This window comes from Saccostrea echinata, unplaced genomic scaffold (genome assembly GCF_033153115.1).
Source record: "Saccostrea echinata isolate AGI-Se365-2 ecotype Australia unplaced genomic scaffold, CSIRO_AGI_Sech_v1 ptg000033l, whole genome shotgun sequence".
NCBI lineage: Eukaryota > Metazoa > Mollusca > Bivalvia > Ostreida > Ostreidae > Saccostrea > Saccostrea echinata.
Genome location: NW_026889782.1, coordinates 14,652,104 through 14,674,305, shown reverse-complemented (window position 1 = coordinate 14,674,305; position 22,202 = coordinate 14,652,104). Strand labels below are relative to the sequence as shown.

General features: G+C 35.4%; 1 protein-coding gene across 1 annotated transcript; it reads left to right on the top strand.

The window, feature by feature from the left end:
* The first annotated feature begins 2,563 nt into the window (after window positions 1–2,563).
* On the top strand, window positions 2,564–4,574 carry LOC133198170 (uncharacterized). Its single transcript, XM_061334304.1, has 3 exons — window positions 2,564–2,759; window positions 3,113–3,331; window positions 3,574–4,574. The coding sequence occupies exons 1-3, from the start codon at window positions 2,564–2,566 to the stop codon at window positions 4,572–4,574; spliced, it is 1,416 nt and encodes a 471-aa protein (XP_061190288.1).
* The last annotated feature ends 17,628 nt before the right edge of the window (window positions 4,575–22,202 follow it).

Below are 22,202 nucleotides of genomic sequence, written 5' to 3'. Positions count from 1 at the left end.
ATTGATAAATGTACATGTAGGACTAGGTTTTAATATGTTTATTTTTAAATTTATTAATCATTATGTCAAACCCATTTACAATTTCGAACTATCCCGGGTCAGGATAGTTAGTACAACATAAATAACAGAGTAACATATATTTATTATAGCATTTCTACAAATGACACTATCTTATTTTTAAACATATGAGTTTTCGTTAACTTCATTAATAAGTCCATATTGTTTTTAATATTACTTTTATACCCCACGCAACATATTGCGTGAGGTATAATGATTTTGACCCGTCCGTCAGTCAGTCAGTCAGTCAGTCCTGTTTTTATTTGTCAGCGCAACTCCTCATAAACCGCTGCACAGAATTTCGTCAAACTTTGCAGTTATTTAGGACACAATGTGTAGATGTGCTTATTACCAGGAAATTCCGATTCCTTTATTTTCTCTGGGAATTTCGGCACTTTTCAACTTAGATTTTTGGCCATATTTTGAATATAGAGATGCAAGAAGTTTTGATGTGATGATTTTTTCGCAAGTAATGCCCCTTTTTGAATTATACTGTGCTTTTAAAATGCACTATGCCATTTATTACGTGTTGCATTGTCAAATTTTGGGGGAGCGTGGGGTATGTGAGCTTGCTCACTTTTTCTTTCATTTACATAAGAAAGTAGGTTTTAATATGTCGATAAAACACAAACATGACAGGCACCTGACATTAATATTTATTTCAAATATTCCCATTACCTTAAATTTACATGTATTTGTTTTTCAAGATTTTTGAAAATGAAACAAAAGTAATTGAAATGTATTTAATTACATTCTTGAAAGTAATTGAGACTAATTAATTACATTTGTAAAAATCAATGTAATTGTAATTGCAAGTAATTGACAAAATTTTCAATGTATTTGAAAGTATTTGATTACTGGTGTTGAATGTTGTTTACATCTAAAAACGTGGCGAAAACACCCGAGATATGTAGTGGCGAACGCAGCAATCAAGCAATCTTTTAAAGAGAATAATGATTGACTGATATTGTTTAACGCCGAGTCGGCAATATTTCAGCCATATATCGGCGGTAAAAAGTTATGTTCAGATTGAAAGACTTTTTGGGTTTCTCTGGTGGCCCCCCCCCCCCCCCCCCCAGTGAGCCTACTCTTTTTCAAAAACCAGAAAAACGATCTTTTACGTGCCAAGGGGGTTGTTATCCTTGACACGGGGCACCATTTAACGTCCCATCCGACAGACTTTAAATTTAAAAATATGTAAACAGTTCAATTTATAATAAGAAAGATTCGCTATTTAAAATGTACATATCTAAATCTTACTGTAAAAATCAGTTTCTTGCAAGTATTGTAAAATTGTACTAGGACTTATATTTGTAAAAAGGCCATGCATTGTTCGCACATTATTAAAAAGTCTACTTCGAACAGGCGTAAAATCAGAACATTCTAAAGGAATATGGTTTATAGTTATTGCACAGTCACAAGATATGCATTCCGGTCGATGTTCCCCGTTTAGTAAATAAGAATGAGTAAAAGCTGAACATGATTCGTAAAAGCAATGTGTCCGCCATTTTTGTTCGGATTCTCGCTATATCTGAGGACCCCTATATAAAGGGCCTGACTTGGACACTGTTCAGTATGATCAGTCGACACCGGTGTAGACGGACGTATGCTACACAGCACTCGAAAATAACTGTAATACCTCGTCTAATGCTGGAAAGTACATACAAAAGAAACTTACAATTACAGTTGTACAGGTTAGTGCATTATACAAACAAACACAGATACACGTAACTACAATAAAATGTAAACAAAGGTATTGCAAGTTTACCAGCACGAACACGGGTCGCCATTCCACGCCGATACCCGTGACAGTAAAGCAGTCAGGTGTAACGAATGCGAAGAGTATACCCTGGTATTGATGTATCGTAGATATAATATCGAAAATGGCGTATGCCTATTTACGAGTCGTGTTCAGCTTTAAAGCTGAACACGACTCGTAAATAGGCATACGCCATTTTCGATATTACTGTCTAAGATATCAGCACCAGGGTATACTCTTCGCATTCGTTACACCTGACTGCTTTATTGTCACGGGTATCGGCGTGGAATGGCGACCCGTGTTCGTGCTGGTTATCTTGCATTATCTTTGTTTACATTTTATTGCAGTTACTGACGTGTAATTGTGTTTGTTTGTATACTGCACTGACCTGTGCAACTGTTGTAAATCTCTTTGGGATCTTACTCTCCTGCATTAGAAGAAGCACACAGTTATTTTTGTCGCTACCAAGTGCTGTATAGCATACGTCCGTCTACACCGGTGACAATTGATTACACTGAACAGTGACCAAGTGAGCGGCTCTATATATAGGGGCCCTCAGATATAGCATGAGTCCAACCGAATATGGCGGACAGATTCTTTTTACGAAGCGTGTTCAGCTTTAACCTTGAATGTCCAATTCGTATAGGAATTTTCGCCGTGACGTAGCAAATCGGTCACGTGACACGCTGGTTGGCAAAATATTTGAAAATAGTAATGGCCGCATGCTGAGTTAACACAAAGAAAACGATGGTTGTATCATGCTGTGTTATCGGATGTGTAAATAGGTTTGATAAGACTAATCCCAAGAGCTTTTTCCGCATACCTAAGAAGCCTGAATCAAGAAGAAAGCTTTGGATTTCTACTATTAAGCGTCAAGACACGAGTGGAAAAGAATGGGAGCCTGCGGACCACGACCGCGTTTGCTATCTTCACTTTGTGACTGGTAAGTGTAATTTTTTATTTTAAAAATCATAAAATGTGTGATTATAAAGTCTATAATCAATATACTATTAATTTTAAAAATGAATTTATCTCTATCCTCCGAAGAAAATACCCCCAGCCAACTTGTAACATGTACACAGGCTGTATATAACATGTATAAAGAGGACTACTTTATGTAAATGTTGAGTTAATATTCTAGAACAAAGAAAACTGTAAACTGATGACACCAGTGACCACTTTTGATCATTTGTTAAAAAAATCATAAAAACAACTCGTTTACAAAAAAAAGTTTAAAGAATTTACCATTGTTTACCATAATGAACAAGTGAACTGCATGAATGATACTGATTTTAGGTTCAAAGAGCAATGATCAGTCATCCCCAGATTATGTGCCATCTGTGAATATGGGCTATGACACAAACAGACAGAAAAATCCTGACCAACGGAAGGCTAGATACCTGAGAGCAGAGAAGCGTGAAACAGAGAGACAAAATTTGGAGGTAGCCTCAGCCCTGTTGGATTTATCCTCCAAGGAGAATATTTCTACACCAGTCTCGGAGCCAGAGTTACCAGGTAAGATTAAGTTTCAGCTCATTTTCAAAACCAAAAAAATTATCTCTAGAACTCTTTTTTGTTAGTAAATTATAAAGTTGCTCTCTTTTATTTGGTATAATTTTATGGAAAATTAGCCAGTCATGGTGAATAAAAGCTGAATTAATTTTACGTTCTTACATGTATTTAGCAAGATTTTGTAATGAAGCATCTCTGGGAATTTTTTGAAATCACACATATTAATAAAATCATTAATATTTCAGATACAACAAGTGCATCTCAGCTTGACAGTTGTTTAAAGAAGATTTCCGAACTTCAACTTGAGAAGACACAACTTTATTCTGAATTGGAAAGACTTCAGTCAGAGTACAAGGTACTCAAGGCACAATTGAGAGAGATGTGCTTCGAGGAACAAGTGACAGGGAGTGACCACAGACTGCAGTTTCATACTGGAATTCCGTCTGTTGCATTGTTTTCATGGCTTCTATCATATGTGAACAGTGAATTGCCTACATGCAAAGTTATGTCAAGTAAGGGTATTCTTTTGTGCATTTTGATAAAATTAAGACTGAACCTACAACACCAGGACCTGGCTTATCGTTTCGGTGTCTCATTGACTACAATATCTGACATCTTCAACCGAGGTCTACCTATATTAGCAAAGAAACTGTGTTTTCTCATTCAGTGGCCAGAAAAAGAAACTTTGATCAGAAATATGCCTTTTGTCTTCAAATCCTCATATCGAAAGTGTTGCTGCATCATTGACTGTTTCGAAGTTTTCATTCAGAGACCAGGACACCTTACAGCAAGAGCACAGACATGGTCAAATTACAAACATAACAACACCATCAAGTTTTTAGTGTCTATTACACCAATGGGTGCCATATCATATGTGTCTAAAGCATTTGGTGGTAGGACATCTGACAAGGTCATAACATTGCGGAGTGGATTTCTTGACAAACTCCAATATGGTGACCAAGTGATGGCTGACCGGGGCTTTCTCATTGCGGAAGAATTAGCAAATCATGGAGCGACACTTGTCATTCCTGCCTTCACTAGAGGGAAAACTCAGCTCTCAGCGAAAGATGTGGAACAAACAAGGAAAATAGCCCATGTGAGGATACCTGTAGAGAGAGCCATCGAGAGGATTAAGAACTTTAATATCCTAAGCACTAACTTGAGTATGCATATGATACCTCATTCCGACAGCATTGTAACTATTTGTGCTGCAGTATGCAATCTCCAGCCAAAATTAGTGTCATAACTTTCCAACCATAGAGGACCATCAGCATCCTATGTACAATTGTTGTGTAAATTAAAAAAAAATTTGTAGTGATTGACTTTATTTGATCAACATTTAAAATATATTTGATAATTGTTTATGAACTTCCATGCATTCCAACCATCATCCTATCCAAATTGATTTTACTACAGAGTTATTGACTATATTTATCAACATTGAAAAATATACAGTTTAAAACTGTTTATGTACTTGTATGCATTCTAACCATTGTCATACTCGTTGGACTATCATCATCCTTTTGTCATTGTTTTTGCACACTGACATTTGTACCAAGTTAATGATTATTAACATTGATAGTTGTTCATGATTGACCTTCTGTGTACATGTATTATGAAGTCACTTGACATGCTATTTTCTATAAATTTATTAAACTATTGAAATCTAGATCTTATGTCTTTCATAAATCAGGCCATCATTAAAAATATGTTTGTTTGTACTCCGACCCACATTTTCAAGGTGTGTAGGTAGGTGGGTATTTTTTTTTTTTTTTTTTTTGCAGTATCTAAAAAACTGATTGTCATAAAACCCACAGACTTAACATTTATTGATGTTTTCATGATACACTGGTCAAAACAGTTTAATATTTATTGCTATAAAATTGTGTCAAAAAACAAGCATCTAAGAGAAATCATAAACCTTCTTTCAATTGGAACAATTTATTTCAATGGAAACCAAACCAAAAAAACTTAAATTCAAAGTACTGAAAAAAAATGATTGGGTAGGGGCGATTTGGACGGGTTGGTCGGAATACATCAAACAAATCATTTTTTATTGTTGGGTCATTGGCAGAATGTCCAAGGATGTCAGCCATCTTTTTATTAATATCTCATTCCCACTGTGAAAAGAAAAAAAACCTTTTTATTTTTAACCTTTAATTATAAGTCAGTTATTTGATCATCACAATCTTTCAAGGAATAAATAAATACAAACAAATTGTCTGCTTCAAGCACTGAATTGAATATCATTATCATCATGAAAACAATACATGTTGAGTCATTTTTACAAGTCTTGATAACATAGTCAAAGTCATACATCACAACTGGCACAAAGCCACTGACCACGAGGTTTACGCCGAATGTGAACACAACGGTAATGAAACCACTGATATGGACATCCTTCATTATCACATTTTATCATGCGCCCATACTCGGGTTCCCTGCAAATGCACCAAGTGGTCCTCTCATGGTTGTTGTTATCTGTCTCAGTCTCCTGGTCATGATTGCTTGTGGTAGCTTGTTCCTCTAACTGTCTTGTTACAATTTCCTGTAGGACGTAATCTTTCATAAACTTTTCACATTTATCGAGCAATGTTCTACAGAACTGTTCATCTACACAAATGCGTACTATCACCATGCTTGCACTTGGTTGGCACTTGGTAAACACCACAAAGTCACAATACCGATACTTTGTAATGCACATTTGCATCTGTACCTGGGTGTAATACCTGTGGCTCTCTTTTAGATGTAAGTGTTTATTAAGGCAGAAGTCTTTGTCTTTCTTTGCTGCATCCTGTACTGGAATGTCACGGTGTTTATAAGGACACTTAATTTCTAGAACACCTTTACCACAACAGTCACAACTTATGGTGCCATCTGGGCTAACACCCAAAAAGGGATGGGCAGGATCAATCACAAATCCAGATAATTGGCATTTAAAGTTCAAATGGTTTGTTTTCTGATGCATTGAATATGCCTGCCTGCATTCTTCTTCAGTCTCTGTCCCCCATCTCACTGCAGCATTCTTTGACAAGTCATAAACACTGTACCCAGCTATTCGCCGCACTAGGTTGTCTGGTGAGGTAGAGTCCCTCCGTACAAGAACGTCATGAGCTTTCGAGGCTGTGATTCTCCCCATCCTGTGCTGATACCACAAAGGACTAACATTCTGGTTTCTTGTGGCCTTTTCCAAGTTACTGGCTTGGGTTTGGGACACTGAATAAGACATGAATATTTCATCACACATTTCGGAGATGTTGCCTTCAAAGTCATCTTGTCTGAAAGTTGACAGAAGTTTGGGGAATTTTGGTTCAACAGGCTCTGTGTTCATGGTTGTTGGTACACTCAAGGAAGTGAAAAATGCAGCATTTGGTGCAATGTTATACAATTCCTGAAGAACGTCCTGTGAGGGAAGAGGTGTTGATCCATGTGCCTGAACTGAGTCTACCTCTTTTGTTCGTTTTCCCTTAATCTGGCAGTATATTTCAGTAATTGTTAATGGTAACACCTAGAAAAAAGGGAGAGAAATATTACAAAATGCTGGTAATTCATCTTCATAAAACTATTAAACTAAAAATAAGAGAAAAGTGTTACAAATAACAGCTAATGGAACAAAGAAATTATTCCTTTTTTTATTATTACCTCTTTCCGAAATGTAGAATTCCACTGACAAGCCTTGCAGGTTGAGCTGGATTTGGTTAAGCCCAGTTTCACTGCCATTTCTATTTTAAACAACAATGCAGCCACATGAGGCCATCATTAAAAATATCTTTGTTTCCCCTAACCCGACCCAAAAATTTCAAGTTGAGTAGGTAGGTAGGTAAATTATTTTTTTTTCTGACAGCAGTTTTGAAAATACATTCTGAAAATTGAATATCTGTATAAGTAAGAAAGAACAAAAGAAACCGATTTTTAAACCGAATATCATACAAATGAAATTTAACATACATGGTAAATTACTTCACAAATATTATTCATTCGAATTTAATTTTAAATTTATTGAAATTGAATTTTTACAGAAAGACAAGATTCGCAAAACTCAATCATCGACCATCCGAGTATACTTTTTTAAAACCTACTATCATCTTCGAGTGCTTACACAGATAAAATGTCAAGGGTCTCGCGTGGTGCAGTAATTCTAGTGTTTCGCTTTGGAGTCACGACGTAATTCAGGAGCTTATTCTAAGTCACAGGTCCCGACGTGGGGCGTGGAAACTGGTCGGTCAAATGAGACCGTAAAAAACGTAGGGCCGTGCAGTGTCACAGTATACATGTAGATGTTGGCACGATAAAGATCCCTTACTGATGCTTTACATGTATGACCAATGGCCATAAGTGCCGAGAAAAAGTCTAAATTAGGAGCCCTCCACCAGGCAGGTGTTCAAATGTTGTCGACCCAGCAATTTTTAAAGGTATTTTAAAGCAAAGAAACAACCTATTTTCAAGGGCCGAACTAAAGAAAAGAAAAATACACTGGACGTCGTACCATACGCCAACTTGAAAGATTTCAACGCTATTTGTAGTGAGAGTACCTGTATAAACAATATTTAATTCAACCAAACTATATCTAAAATGATTAAAGTTTCATATATCTAATGTTATAGTCACGAAGTTTACCCCATAAACAAAAGGAATGAAGAAACGACATCCGAATAATAATTATCAAGATGAAATAATTATACAAAGATATATTTACAAATCCTATGGTCCTATATAGTAAAAATAGAATCATACATGAAGTGTTTTTTTTAATATCAAAACGAATGAAATGCAGTGAAATTTATTGATATGCATACACAAAGTGGCCCCCTCATCTGCTCCTGAGGCAGGCTTTGTCATGCTTACTACGTACGTCAATTTTAGAAGACACATTTGTAAATACCATCTTAACACTCCTTAGTCATGGTATATTTAATTCACGAAATGTTTCAAGAGTGTAGGATTCTAATAAGTTAAAGCTGTATATTAAGATTGATACATCGCTGTTGTTTTATAACACTAAATAACCCTCTGTGGCCACATGTTGTGGGCACCAAATGAGAATAATAAAAAGTCGCCATTCTGATAAGAAACGAATTTTGATGAAATTGTATTTTATAAAGTTGATAAACAATAAAAATAAATATTTGAATAATCTTATTAAAAAAACTTTTCAGTCGGCACGATTTAAGTGGGTCGGTCGCGTTAGGGGAAACAAACCTATTTTTTATTTTGGCCTGACTGCAAACTTTTTATTAAAAATATCCAATAAATTTAAAATTTACACAACCTAAACATTTTCAAATTTACAAAGGCGATTTCATAACTTTAATACTGTAGAATTTTAGGAAAGTTATAAGAACTCAGAATTTTTTTCCAGATACAACAAATAATTTAGAAAATATATAAGCAATTTTTTAAACTATACTTGATCTTAAAATCATACCCTGCCATGTATGTACAATGGGCACAGTACACTGATCCAGTCGCCTTCTCCAAATACACCCATGGTTCATGTGGCTTGTCTCTGGCCCTCTGTGATGGTGTTACTTTCGTCTTCAGTGCCATGTAAGGACAACGCTCTTCAACCTGATGAGACATCACTTCATGTACATGTCCACTCAATACATACCTGCATACACAGTTATTACACACAAAAAAATAAATTAATATAAAATGTCAAAATATCATAACTACGCATTCTAATTTTAGGGCCTAGCCAAAAAAAGAAATATTTTGGTCGATGTCGATAATGAAACCAATGCGCCAGATAATTCCAGGTAAATCTAAATATAAAAATTTGCGAGCAGTGTAATTAGTCACTGGTAAGATGGCCATATATAGAATTCACATGACCTTTCGTTGTCTAATTCAAAACTTAACCTAAATTTTTGAACACCGAAAGATTATGAAAATACAATTTAAGTGTTGTGTGTAAAAAAAAAAAAAGAAGAAATAAGTAAAACTAACAGTTGTAATTTTGCAGTAAGAGTTACATACTTGTAGGCATTGAGTGATTTGTAGGCCTTCATCGACTCTTTTGTAAACAAAGATGGTGTGTCGATCAGGTACAGGTAGATGTCGCCGAAGGTCAAGTCTGGCCATGTGTCTGGGTTTCGACTCCAGTTCTCACTTAAATGGTAGGGATCAGGCAGAGAACAGATACCACGGTTGTATAAAAGCTTTACTGCATACCTCTTCCTTGCTTCCTCTGACAAAGAGTTTGTATAGGTTGAAAAAACAACGGTATATTTCTTCGTATAATTTGTACTCAGCGTCATTATCGACTTTTGGTTCTGCCAACCAATTTGCGCGCATGCCCGATTGTGACGTCAAGCTTCGCTTCGGCGAACATTCCTATTTTTGATATAATAACTTTGTCCTGACGTTTCAGGCCAAACTCAGCTGACTGGTTAACCTTGTTTTGTATTGCATATAGTTTACTATGATCACAAAAATCCCAAAATATTTGCCAAAGTGAATTTACGTAAGTTTTTACTAAATATTTCAGATCAGTGTAAGGAATTTTAAAGTGTACAATGTAAAGAGAATAGGAAATAAATCAGAGACTTGGGCTTCGTTATCTCTTTAACGATAAGATGATAAAGCTAGTTAGGGAATTAATGGTGTACTTAGGCGATCTGCATCGCCTTCTTCGATTCTTTTTTGTTTACGCACAGGTATCACCTTGCTACGGAAGCCGGTAGGTGCCAGGTAGAAAAATATTTTATCTGGCGGCCGCCAGATAATTATTTGGCGGCCTCCAGATAAAATATTTTTTCCACCTGGCACCAACCGGCTTCCGTACCATGCAGACATACTATTAAATGTTTAAATCAATGTGAAATACGCAGTACGGTTAAGGTGCCCAATGGAAATATCGGCGATTTTTTGCTATAAAGAATAATTCTTGATCAGGATGGCGATTCTTTTTAGTGCTTTACTAATATAGGACAAATGTAATTATGGTTATTAACTACATATTGAGAACGATTAGATTTTCTATTTAGACTTGTCACATAATGTGGCAGTTTTTAGCACGTGTATTTGCATTATTGAGGTCAGTGATAAATTTCAGCAGTGCATGGCGCAAGGGCATAATCAAGTTAAAATTCAAAGTTTAGTTTATATTTTCAACACCCTTTGTAGTTTGCGGAAAGTGCTACGATCCTATAGAGATCACACTATTCTAATGTTAAAATTATATTTCTATGGTTGCATACTTAATTTATTGCTGGTCAACTGCATTAAATATAGAAATAATTCATTCATTTTCAAGATTTCACCTGGATCGCAGCACTTTTCAAATAGCTTCATATCTGTACAGTTTATGTGTAAAAATTGAGTGTATGCCCTTGCTTTAAAGCGATTTAAGACTTTGACGTGGTTTATTCCCCGAACGTCTACTCGCTAAATCAACAATATAATTATCACACTCAATTAAGAGGCCCTCTAAGGAGCACAGGTAGTGTTTACCCGTGTTACCTTGGTTAAACAGTCTAAATTAAATATATTTATTTTCCAAGTAAAATTAAATACATTTTTATTTATGTATATTAAACATGGAGAAGTAATTTTTTTCACTTTGCAGACTTAAAGTGATTTTGAAAAAGATATATATTGTTATATTAAATATATTTAGAGTAAATGCTTTGAAACTTTAGTGAAAATGGATAAATCAAAAAAAATTATTCAGCACCATAAAAAAATATAACTTATATAAAAGGATATACTGAAAAGAATTTAATAGGGTAAAATGAAACGAGAAATGAAATATTTTTTTGTCTGTTTAAATTTAAATTATTATAATATTAAAGTTGATGCTTTGAAACACTGACTAAAAAAAAATTAGGATTTAAAATTATTTAGCACAATAAAATCTAGTCCCCCCATTTAAATAAAGGTAGTTTATTATAAAATTAAGAGTAAATGCTTTGAAAACTTGAGTAAACAAGATGTGTTTGTGAAACACTGATGCCCCCGCGTATGGCAACTTATAGCGAATATGTTGGTATCCAAAGTAAGTTCTTGTCCCGAGGAATATACCTATGAAATATGGAAGCCCTAGCAGCAACCATTAAAAAATTATGGAAAAGGTTAAAAAAAATTTCAAAGGTAAGTCAAACATCAAGGGTCAATATTTATGGTGCCCAAGGAAAGGGCTTCTCACAAGAAACACACATATAAAATATGAAAGCCCTAGCACCAACCATTCAAAAGATATGGCCAAGTTTAATGTTTATCAAAAGAAGGTCAAAGGTCAATAGGTCAAAGTTGTATCCAAAGTAAGGTCTTGTCACAAGGATTACATATGTGAAGTAAGAAAGCCGTAGCACCAACAGTTCAAAGGTAATGTCCAAGGTTAAAGTTTTCCAAAAGTAGGTAAAACTCCAAGGTCAAAGTTGTTGGTATCTAAAGAAACGTCTTGTCACAAGTATTACATATGTGAAGTATGAAAGCCCTAGCACCAACAGTTCAAAAGTTATGACCAAGGTTAAAATTTTTCAAATGTAGGTCAAACTCCAAGGTCAAAGTTGTTGGTATCTAAAGAAACGTCTTGTCACAAGTATTACATATGTGAAGTATGAAAGCCCTAGCACCAACAGTTCAAAAGTTATGGCCAAGGTTAAATTTTTTCAAATGTAGGTCAAACTCCTAGGTCAAATTCAAAGTTGTTGGTATCCAAAAGAAGGACTTGTCACAAAGATTACACACGTGAAGTATGAAAGCCCTTGCACCAACCGTTCAAAGGTTATGGCCAAGGTTATAGTTGGGTAAAATTTTGTAAAACTAGGTCAAACTTCAAGGTCAAGGTCTAAAGGTCAAATATGATGGTACCCAAAGAAAGGTCTTGTCACAAGAAATACACATGTGAAATATGAAAGCAATAGCTCCAAGCAATCAAAAGTTATTAGCAATGTTAAGGTTTTTGCAGACAAACACACAAACAGATAAACAGACGGACGGACAGAGCAAAAAATATATACCCTCGAATCTTCGATACGGGGGCATAAAAATGAATTAAATAGATCTAAAATATATTTAATACCTTGAAATATTTAATTTATTGCATAGATATTTTATTTCTATATAAACACAGTCATCTAAATGTAGGTTGTTTATTCATACAGTTAAACTCTATTGGAAGCCCACTTAACTGAGTGTGATAATTGTTGATTTAGCGAGTAGACACGTTCGGGGAACACACCCTTTACATTACCCTCCGATGTACCTGCATACAAATATACAAGAGGCCCATGGGCCACATCGCTCACCTGAGCACATTGGCTAGGCAAAAGCACAATCAGTTCAGTATTGAAAAGAAGGGGGGGGGGGGGGCTTGAATTTTAAACTACCTGATGATGCTTCCATGTCAATATAACAAATGGCTTTGTTGTACTTGAGAAGATTTTTTTTAAAAAATTCCCATGTATTCCTTTGTAAAAATTAGATCCCTCATTGTGGCTCCTCCCTATCCCAGGGGTCATCATTTGAACAAACTTGAATCTACACTACCTGAGGATGCTTCCATATCAATATGACTAAACATAGCTTTTCTGTTCTTGAGAAGAAATATTTTTTCTATATGTTCTTATGTAAAACTTTCCTTCCCCCATTGGGCCCCATCCTACCCCTGGGGGTCATCATTTGAACAAAATTGAATCCACACTACCTGAGGATGCTTCCTTATCAATATGACTTAACATAGCTTTTCTGTTCTTCAGAAGAAGATATTTTCCTTTATATTTCTATGTAAAACTTTGATCCTTCATTGTGGCTCTGCCCTACTCCCGGGGGTCATGGTTTGAACAAACTTGAATCTACACTACCTGAGGATGCTTCCATATCAATGTGACTAAACATAGCTTTTCTGTTCTTGAGAAGAAATATTTTTTCTATATGTTCTTATGTAAAACTTTCCTTCCCCCATTGGGCCCCACCCTACCCCTGGGGGTCATCATTTGAACAAAATTGAATCTACACTACCTGAGGATGCTTCCATATCAAAATGACTAATCATGGTTTGCAGTTCTTCAGGAGAAAAATATTTTCCTTTATATTTCTATGTAAAACTTTGATCCTTCATTGTGGCCCCGCCCTACCCCCGGGGGTCATGGTTTGAACAAACTTGAATCTACACTACCTGAGGATGCTTCCATATAAATATGACTCATCATGACTTTGTTGTTCTTGAGAAGAAGATTTTTAAAGATTTTTCCTTTATATTTCTATTTAAAACTTTGATCCTCCATTGCGGCCCTGCCCTACCCCGGGGGCCATGGTTTGATCAAATTTGAATCTACACTACCTGAGGATGCTTCCATATAAATATGACTCATCATGGCTTGCTGTTCTTGAGAAGAAGATTTTTAAAGATTTTTCCTATACATTTCTATGTAAAACTTTGATCCTCCATTGTGGCCCCGCCCTACCCCCGGGGGTCATGATTTGAACAAACTTGAATCTACACTACCTGAGGATGCTTCCATATAAATATGACTCAACATGTCTTTGCTGTTCTTGAGAAGAAGATTTTTAAAGGTTTTTCCTATATATTTCTATGTAAAACTTTGATCCTCCATTGTGGCCCCGCCATACCCCCGGGGATCATGATTTGAACAAACTTGAATCTACACTACCTGAGGATGCTTCCATATAAATATGACTCAACATGTCTTTGCTGTTCTTGAGAAGAAGATTTTTAAAGGTTTTTCCTATATATTTCTATGTAAAACTTTGATCCTCCATTTTGGCCCGCCCTACCCCTGGGGGTCATGATTTGAACAAACTTGAATCTACACTACCTGAGGATGCTTCTATATTAATATGACTCATTATGGCTTTGCTGTTCTTGAGAAGAAGATTTTTAAAGGTTTTTCCTATATATTTCTATGTAAAACTTTGATCCTCCATTGTGGCCCCGCCCTACCCCCGGGGGTCATGATTTGAACAAACTTGAATCTACACTACCTGAAGATGCTTCCATATAAATATGACTCAACATATCTTTGCTGTTCTTGAGAAGAAGATTTTTAAAGGTTTTTCCTACATATTTCTATGTAAAACTTTGATCCTCCATTGTGGCCCCGCCCTACCCCCGGGGGTCATGATTTGAACAAACTTGAATCTACACTACCTGAGGATGCTTCCACATGAGTTTCATCTTTCCTGGCCCTGTGGTTCTTGAGAAGAAGATTTTTAAAAGATGCTATTAATTTTTCACTAATTCTTTATTATCTCCCCTTGAAAAAGAACGTGGCCCTTCATTTTAACAAATTTGAATCCCCTTCACCCAAGGATACTTTGTGGCAAGTTTGGTTGAAATTGGCCCAGTGGTTCTTGAGAAGAAGTCGAAAATGTTAAAAGTTTACAGACAGACAGACAGACAGACAGACAGACAGACAGACGGACAGACAGACAGACGGACGCCGGACAAAAAGTGATCAGAAAAGCTCACTTGAGCCTTCGGCTCAGGTGAGCTAACAACAGTTTCAGTAAACTGAAATGAATGTAAAGGACCCTGACTTGGAGGTAGGCGGGAGAACAATACTATCGTTCGCAGTTCTTTTGATTGTATGAATTAAGATCGGGATCGAAATGTAAATATTTATTAGACCACAATAGCGCCGAATGTAAAGGACCCTCTCTACACTTCGCCCTAATTTTAGGGTACTTTTGTGTAGTTAGTCCGACCCACCTTTTGACATAAAATAAGTATAAATTGTAATATGTACTGAAGGACATAATTTAAAATAAATCCAAGTACATGTATTTTAAAAATTGTATTAGACCAAGGTAGAGTATTCGAAAACTTCATTGATTGTATTTTTTTTTTACTTTAGTAAGCAAAAATGATTTGTCTATATCAATACTTTACGGTCTTTGAAGATTTTTCCTGGATAAAAAAGACACGCTCTCTATATTAAAAATGAATTAGTTAATTTCAAAACATCCTCCTTTATGCTATATAAAATTCTCAAAGTCTAAATAACATTTTTCATCAGTGAATAGAGGGTCCTTAATTTGGGATCTGAGCTCTTCAAGATGTATTTGGTTTGTCCAAATAAACTGAGTACCGATAAACGGTACAAAGTGCTTAGAAAACGGGAAGTGGGCTTACCTGTAGTTAGGCTGCAGAGCAGTGGACGGTAGGGGAGTAGTGGGCCGATATACTCGAAACACGGCCTTATTTAGTATGAGTACACAAAAGAAACGGTCATCCAAACGTGAACTGTTAAAACAAATATTACTGGACAAGATGACAGACTTTAAACCTATCAGATAACGTTTACGATATAAAGTTACGGAATTAAAGCTAATATGGATGACAAGCGTAAACAAAATGTGCCTAAAAGCATGAGTTAAGTAAACAGTGGACTTTAAGAAAAATACTATCTTTGTACTAGGTGTCTAACTTAATTTGATATTCTTTGTCTTAATGATGAAGGGAGGGCTTATTTAATGAGGAATTTAAATGATTATGAAGAAAGAAAATGAGTTTTATCACATTACATGGTTAGCATAACCAAAATGCATCCATTGGGTGATCGATGTCCATATGACCAGATTTAATATTGTTTATGGATTGCAAGTAGGTTTTCAATGAACATAAAGGCGTCGTCTCTTGTTTCACGTACCACTTAAACCTTACAGTTTGTCGGGTACAGCTCGTGTCAACCGTCCTCATGAATCCGGCAAAGTAGAGATAAGGGTCCATACTTGTATCCTGTTGCTGTAGTGTGTGGAAGAATCCCTTGTCCCCCGTACAATAAGAATGACAGTTTGTCCTATGCGGAGTGCTCAATTTGAAAAAAAAATACTCTGTTTACTAAAATAAATGCGTATTTTATGTATATAATTATAGATATAAAATATTGGTGCTCAAAAGAAAATATTTTAAATCTACTTCGAAGGTTAATTTAATAATTGCATGCTGTCAATTCTGAGTTAAAAATGCAAATTTTAAAAATTATCAGTATATATACGGGAGAAATAGAATGACCACTGACATTCAAAAAGTTCAGGAAAACTGTTCTCTCAAACGTCAGTTCTTTGACGTTATGAATTTAACCTTCATACAGATTATCGTTGTAACCTTTTTATGTAAAAATTGGACACCTCTCGGTTTGTTTTAAGGAAAAGAAGATCAATATAGATACCAGTAAAGCGCAGGTTTTTTTGTTTTGTTGTTTCCTTAGATGATAGTTAAAGCTCATTGATATTGAATAATGATTGCTTTTTCGGTATTCTAAGATTTTTTTTTAATTAAAAAATCTGCTTCGCATTTGGAGAATTTTTTTTCAGGTTTCATAACTTAGGGGGTAAAAATCGTGACTTGATTGAAGATTTACTGAAAATGTGTATTCACGGGATTAAAAAAGCAATTGTATAATTGAAAATGAATTTAAATTATGCAGATTAGTATTCATTAAATGTTTGAACAATATTTCTATTGGAATAATTGGGTTATTTTTTTATTGCTTTGATAGTCATGTAAATTAATTCCTCTTAAGCAATTGTTTTGTGCTTATAACTTTCTGCCTGTTAACAATGCGATTATGAATCATATATATCCATTTTTCAGACATTTCAAAGAAAAAAGATATTTGCTTAATATGTTAATGCTGCAAGGAATAGGAACCTGACTTCCTTTTGAATATCGATATAAACGGAGTTCAAAATTAAAAATACCTCATCTATATGCAATGATCAAAATAAACAGTATGTGAACATATGAATAAAATGCAGAAAATGGGATGCAGTCCATGTTTTGCAAATATTTTTAAAAATAATTTCGAAAACTATTTGCCCCCATGTAGTCGACCTCTCACTGCTTTCAGTTGAATCATTTTCTCTCAGGTTGCATTTGCTCAAACATGTAATTATCTTGATCTTGATAAACCTATAAGGAAAGGTACAAGGGAAGTTTTCGTTGTTACTAAAATGAGTTCACTCTAAACATAAAAAACCCAATATTAATTAAACAAATTTCAATTTTTTTGTTTTTGCACATTTACCAGCCATTTCGTCGCCCGTGTGGCGCATATGTTAGAGCGTTTGCTGTACAGTCGCGGAGTATGGGGAAGGTCCTTCCATCACGGGTTCGAATCAAACTGTGGGACGAGATCGGTCCTTCGGATGAAACCGCATAAACCACGGCTTTAAAAAAAAAAAAATTTCCATTTATTTTAAATCTCGACTCTTGTTTATTCAGAATGTTACATTGTAGAGTGTAAATATTGCGCATTCGCTAACTGAATGAATATAAGTATAACATAAATTCTTTTCCATTTAGAAAAATTTCAATAGTCTGAGCATCTCTGCTACCAAATGGGAATCAAAAACATGTCTTTATCTCCTGTGGTTGCCGTTCATGGACAAAAGTCATATTCGCACATGTAGCTGAAACTTCCGTTAGAAAAAAAGTCCCTACATTCTGAAGCAGATACTTTATATCGTAGATGATTTTCAAATTCACCGTCTAGATTTAGTGGACAGTGATTCCCAAATTTAGTTCCATCGTGAAATCGCAATATGCTACTACTGTCTTTTACAGCCTGTATCCATATATCGTCTGCAGTGGCGTAATCTAAAATAAAAACATTGCTATGTACCTTTTTTTATTTACAATCCTATTATGTAACAGCAGTATTTATTGTTATACCTTTAAAAACTGGTTCCTATATAAATCTATATTGAAAAAAAAATTAACATTTAAAACGTTGTACTGGGCAGTCATAAGGAAATCGATGTTTGACCCCGTACTGAGATTTTGGACCGCTTACGTCACACTGGGCGGGATCAGCTAAATCTTATTTGCAGTCGTTGGTGTTCGACAGTGACAGAATTGGCCGAAAAAATACACATCATGGAAACCAGCACAAGGTATATGTGTTTTGTTAAAATAATAATTAAATAAAAGGTTTAACAAAACAGTTTTTGTCTGTGTTCTCGGGCAAAATGTGTTTTGTCGACCCCTCGAACCAAATTGTTTGCCTTCGGCTTAACGGCATTAGGCAAACAATTTAGGTCTGGGGTCCAAGGAAACGCATGTTGCCCTCGAATCCAGTCTATAAACGAATAATATTCTCCCATTTTATATTTCTACTGTGCAAACACCGCACCCGTTTAAGGACCTATTTCATTCAACAGAAAAATTACAGTATAAGAATGTTAACCAGAAGTCTCTGAAGAGACTGTAGCTCTACTGTTTTGTATTTATAACAAATGAGGAGAAAAGTAGCACTTGGACTTTTGTTGATTGAATGTTGTTTTACGTCCCGTTCGAGAATTTTTCACTCATAAAGAGACGTCACCATATACGATGGAAGGGCTTCAAATTTAGACCTTTACTCGGCACACAGGGTCATTGACAGTTAGGGATCTTTATCGTTCCAACGCCTGCCGTGACAAGGGGCCAGGGTTTTTAAGGTCTCATCCGAAGGACCCGCAACTTTCACTTCTACGTACCGAGCGCTTGGCGAAGAAACAGTTGCTACCTATTTTTTATCGACTTTAAAAGTCAGTCGCGACCGGGGCTCGAACTCACGATCTCCCGATCACGGAGCGAACGCTCTACCAAATAAGCTACCGTGACGGTCTTACTTGGACTTTGAATATTGCAACAATAATAACGCAGTTATGTTAAGGCTTCCCGAAGCTTTAAAATGCGCTCAAAACATAATATGTCATTGCGAGGTCGGTTTTGGTTTTAATTTATAATTATTGAACTTTAGTACTTCCAATTTATAGAGAGGGTTTCCTTGGCTATATATTAACATATTTATTATATCACATGACTTTGATCACGTGACCGTCATTTATAATTTTTTGAAGTGTTTCATATAATTCGCTTCGGCGCAGCTGATTAACACAATAATTATTAACATTTTGTTATATAAATAAACTCATCGTATCCTTGTGTATCCGAAATGTGCTTGGGAAAAGTCAGAGTATTACTTGGTACAAAATATTTCCTGAGAAATTCAACTTACCTACAAATTTGAGGGTATTTCCCACACAATATCGTAATCTGTATTAAAACAAAGCCAACACACATTTTTCCCAAGCAAGATTCAGTTAGAGAACAACTTCTTCTTACAGATTTCCACAAAAATTCTCAGATTAATCCTCATTAATCACCTGCGCCAGCCTCTTTTATACACACAAAATAAATTCTACCTCCAACCACGGGTATAAAACAGAGTACATTTCAAAAGTACATTTTTCATAAGCATTTTGAACATGCTGAATTTCAATCAAGGGTAGGTAAGCGGTGTAATTTTAAAATATTCGGACATATAAGACTTAAAAAACCTCTAACGACCCGTGAATTTTGCAATAGCTATCTAGCATTTTACAAGCAGTTTGAAATAAAGTGTAAAGTTCATGACACTCTCCCCGTCATAACACCTCAAGTTTGCAGTGACTTGACGTCATTTTCCATTATGACGTCATATTTTGGTAGTTCAGAGATGTGAAGGCACAGAGTGCACTGTGATATTCTACGGGAAGCCTTAACCTACCTGCGAAATAGAATAATGATCCTTTGTTTAGTCTCCTTTTGTGGCAAGATTTAATGCAATCAGACCAAAACTGTAGGAGGAGTAGCCTTTTAAGAGAATTTCACAGAATTTTTTTTATTTTTAGTAACCAGGGCAACACCGTTCATCAAAAACCGAGAAAAAGAATTAAGTATCTTAGTGCAGTCTACTTGTGTTCTTAGTTATATTGAAATCATACCAAAACTGTAAAAGGAGTAGTATTTTGAAAGTATTTCACAGAAATTTCTAGTTTTGGTTACCATGGCAACACCATTCGTCAAAAACCGACATACAGCTTTATGTATCTTAGTATAGTCTACTTGTGTGCCAAGTGATATTGAAATCAGATTAAAACTGTAGGAGGAGTAGCAAAAATTTAAACCATAAGCCTGATTATTTTTCCTCAGGTCTACTTCGGCTACTTACAGTCCAGAAATTGTTGAAAAATATGAAATTTATCGCTTGAATCCAGTCTTATTAGATCACCATTTGCTCTCTGGCAACCATAGAAGGCCTCGTCATAACTTGTTTGCGTTGACACGTACTTTAGACACGTATGAACGGATTTATACGTCATCTCTGAGTATCCATCTGGGCATTCTAAACAAATATGAAATATATTAATGTGAAAAAGGTAAAGATAACAAAAAGTGTTTAACTCGTTAATACAGAAAACCAGAAAAAGGATCGGGTGGGTGGGAGGAGTTAGCATCTCGTTTTCCGGTCAGATCCGCCGTGAGCCCTATATATCGACCAGGTAGACGGAGACGAAATACTCTTAGTCTAACAAGTCTTACAATTAGTACGAAACGCGTCAGACAGCATACCACCCAACGATAGGTTGCATATGCGAACAATCTCATTTCATTGACCGTATGATGTGCGAAAAGCCGACTTTAAACGGGATAGTGTATATCCTTGTAACATCAATTTGTTTGTCTGTAGCTTGACTTGATTTAAAAAAAATCTTAAGCAGAGAATGCACTTGCAAATCGCATTAGTTGGGAATCATTTATACCATATGCAGGTAATGTTGGAATATTGCTGAAAAATAATGAGAGCTGTCGATGGGAAAGCTGAAGTCATCGCTTTTTTTCTACTGAAAACGGAAGGATAAATAGTTCTGCCCCTTAATTTATAACGTAGTTCTTAATATACATCTGAAACAATTAATCCATTCTAACAAAGTGTCAAGGTCTTCCCTTTCATATCTAGCCCATCGTCTATCATACTGCTAAACAGAATTTCTTTCGCCATGTGAAAGCTCCCCGAATTCTGGGAATTATTAAATGATAGTAAAGGTTGTGGAAACAATACGGTTGATTACATTTTATAAATTTGATGATTAATGATTTTGCTGTGAATATTTCTTTTAAATTATTATTTGTTAGGTTCCTTTTGTTTAAAAAGAAACATTTTTTAAAATCGCAAAATTTTTATGAGACAATCAATATTTAAGAGATAAAAAGCAATGTGAATTTCACTAACAATGAAAACCCGGAGTTTTTTAAAAGCGTGGACCTCGGAATTTTTGCAGTATTCCATTACAAGATAAATAAAAAATTTCATATAGGTACCTACCACAAGTAATACGAGGATAAAAAAGAACTTTCATTATTAATTGATGAGCAGTACATATAGAATAGAAAGTTATCAATGTACGCTTGATGACAAGCAGATTTAACATAACTTTAGAACTTTAAAAATCAAACATATTCACAACATTGCGTACGTACTCTGATAAAACGAGATCCATTCCGCTGCATTCTGCACCGTCCCCGATAGCGCAAAATCACAACACATACATTCCTTTGTAAATATGTTGACGCTAATCATATCGCACTTGAAACTTAGCAAACATAGCAGCATGCAATGATTCAAGTTTATTACTGGTCTTCCTATCTTGTGACACGAGTTGGTTGGAACAGCATCAGTCCGGGAAAACAGCTGTTGGTGTACAGTTTCTAATAGCATGACTTGTCCGAGCAATGAAAGGCTCAGGCTAAAAAGTATGACCACTGGTATCATGTTACCCATTCTTTACCGTCGTCATGGATGTGTCTGTTAAAAGAGTAGTCCGTTATATTGATATTAATCACTTGCATTCATATATATAATGACGAATCTTCGCAGTAGAGTTAAGGTAATATGGTAATGAGGTCATGGTGAAGTTTGACGTCATGAAAGTTGCTCCGCCCTAATAGATCTAAGGAAATAGGACTGTAAGAATTTGATAGGAACGTACGTATTTTTATATATAAAGTATTTCATAATAGTGATCTTCTCCTGTATAAAAACATCTCGTCATCCAAATAAGTACTGTATAAGCAAAAAAATTATCAGGAGTACAA

Excerpts from the sequence above, each read along its gene's own strand:
- LOC133198170 (XM_061334304.1), top strand. The coding sequence starts at position 2,564 with ATGGTTGTATCATGCTGTGTTATCGGATGTGTAAATAGGTTTGATAAG. Across the intron at positions 2,760-3,112 it reads CTATCTTCACTTTGTGACTG|GTTCAAAGAGCAATGATCAG; the intron begins GTAAGTGTAATT and ends TACTGATTTTAG. Across the intron at positions 3,332-3,573 it reads CTCGGAGCCAGAGTTACCAG|ATACAACAAGTGCATCTCAG; the intron begins GTAAGATTAAGT and ends TTAATATTTCAG.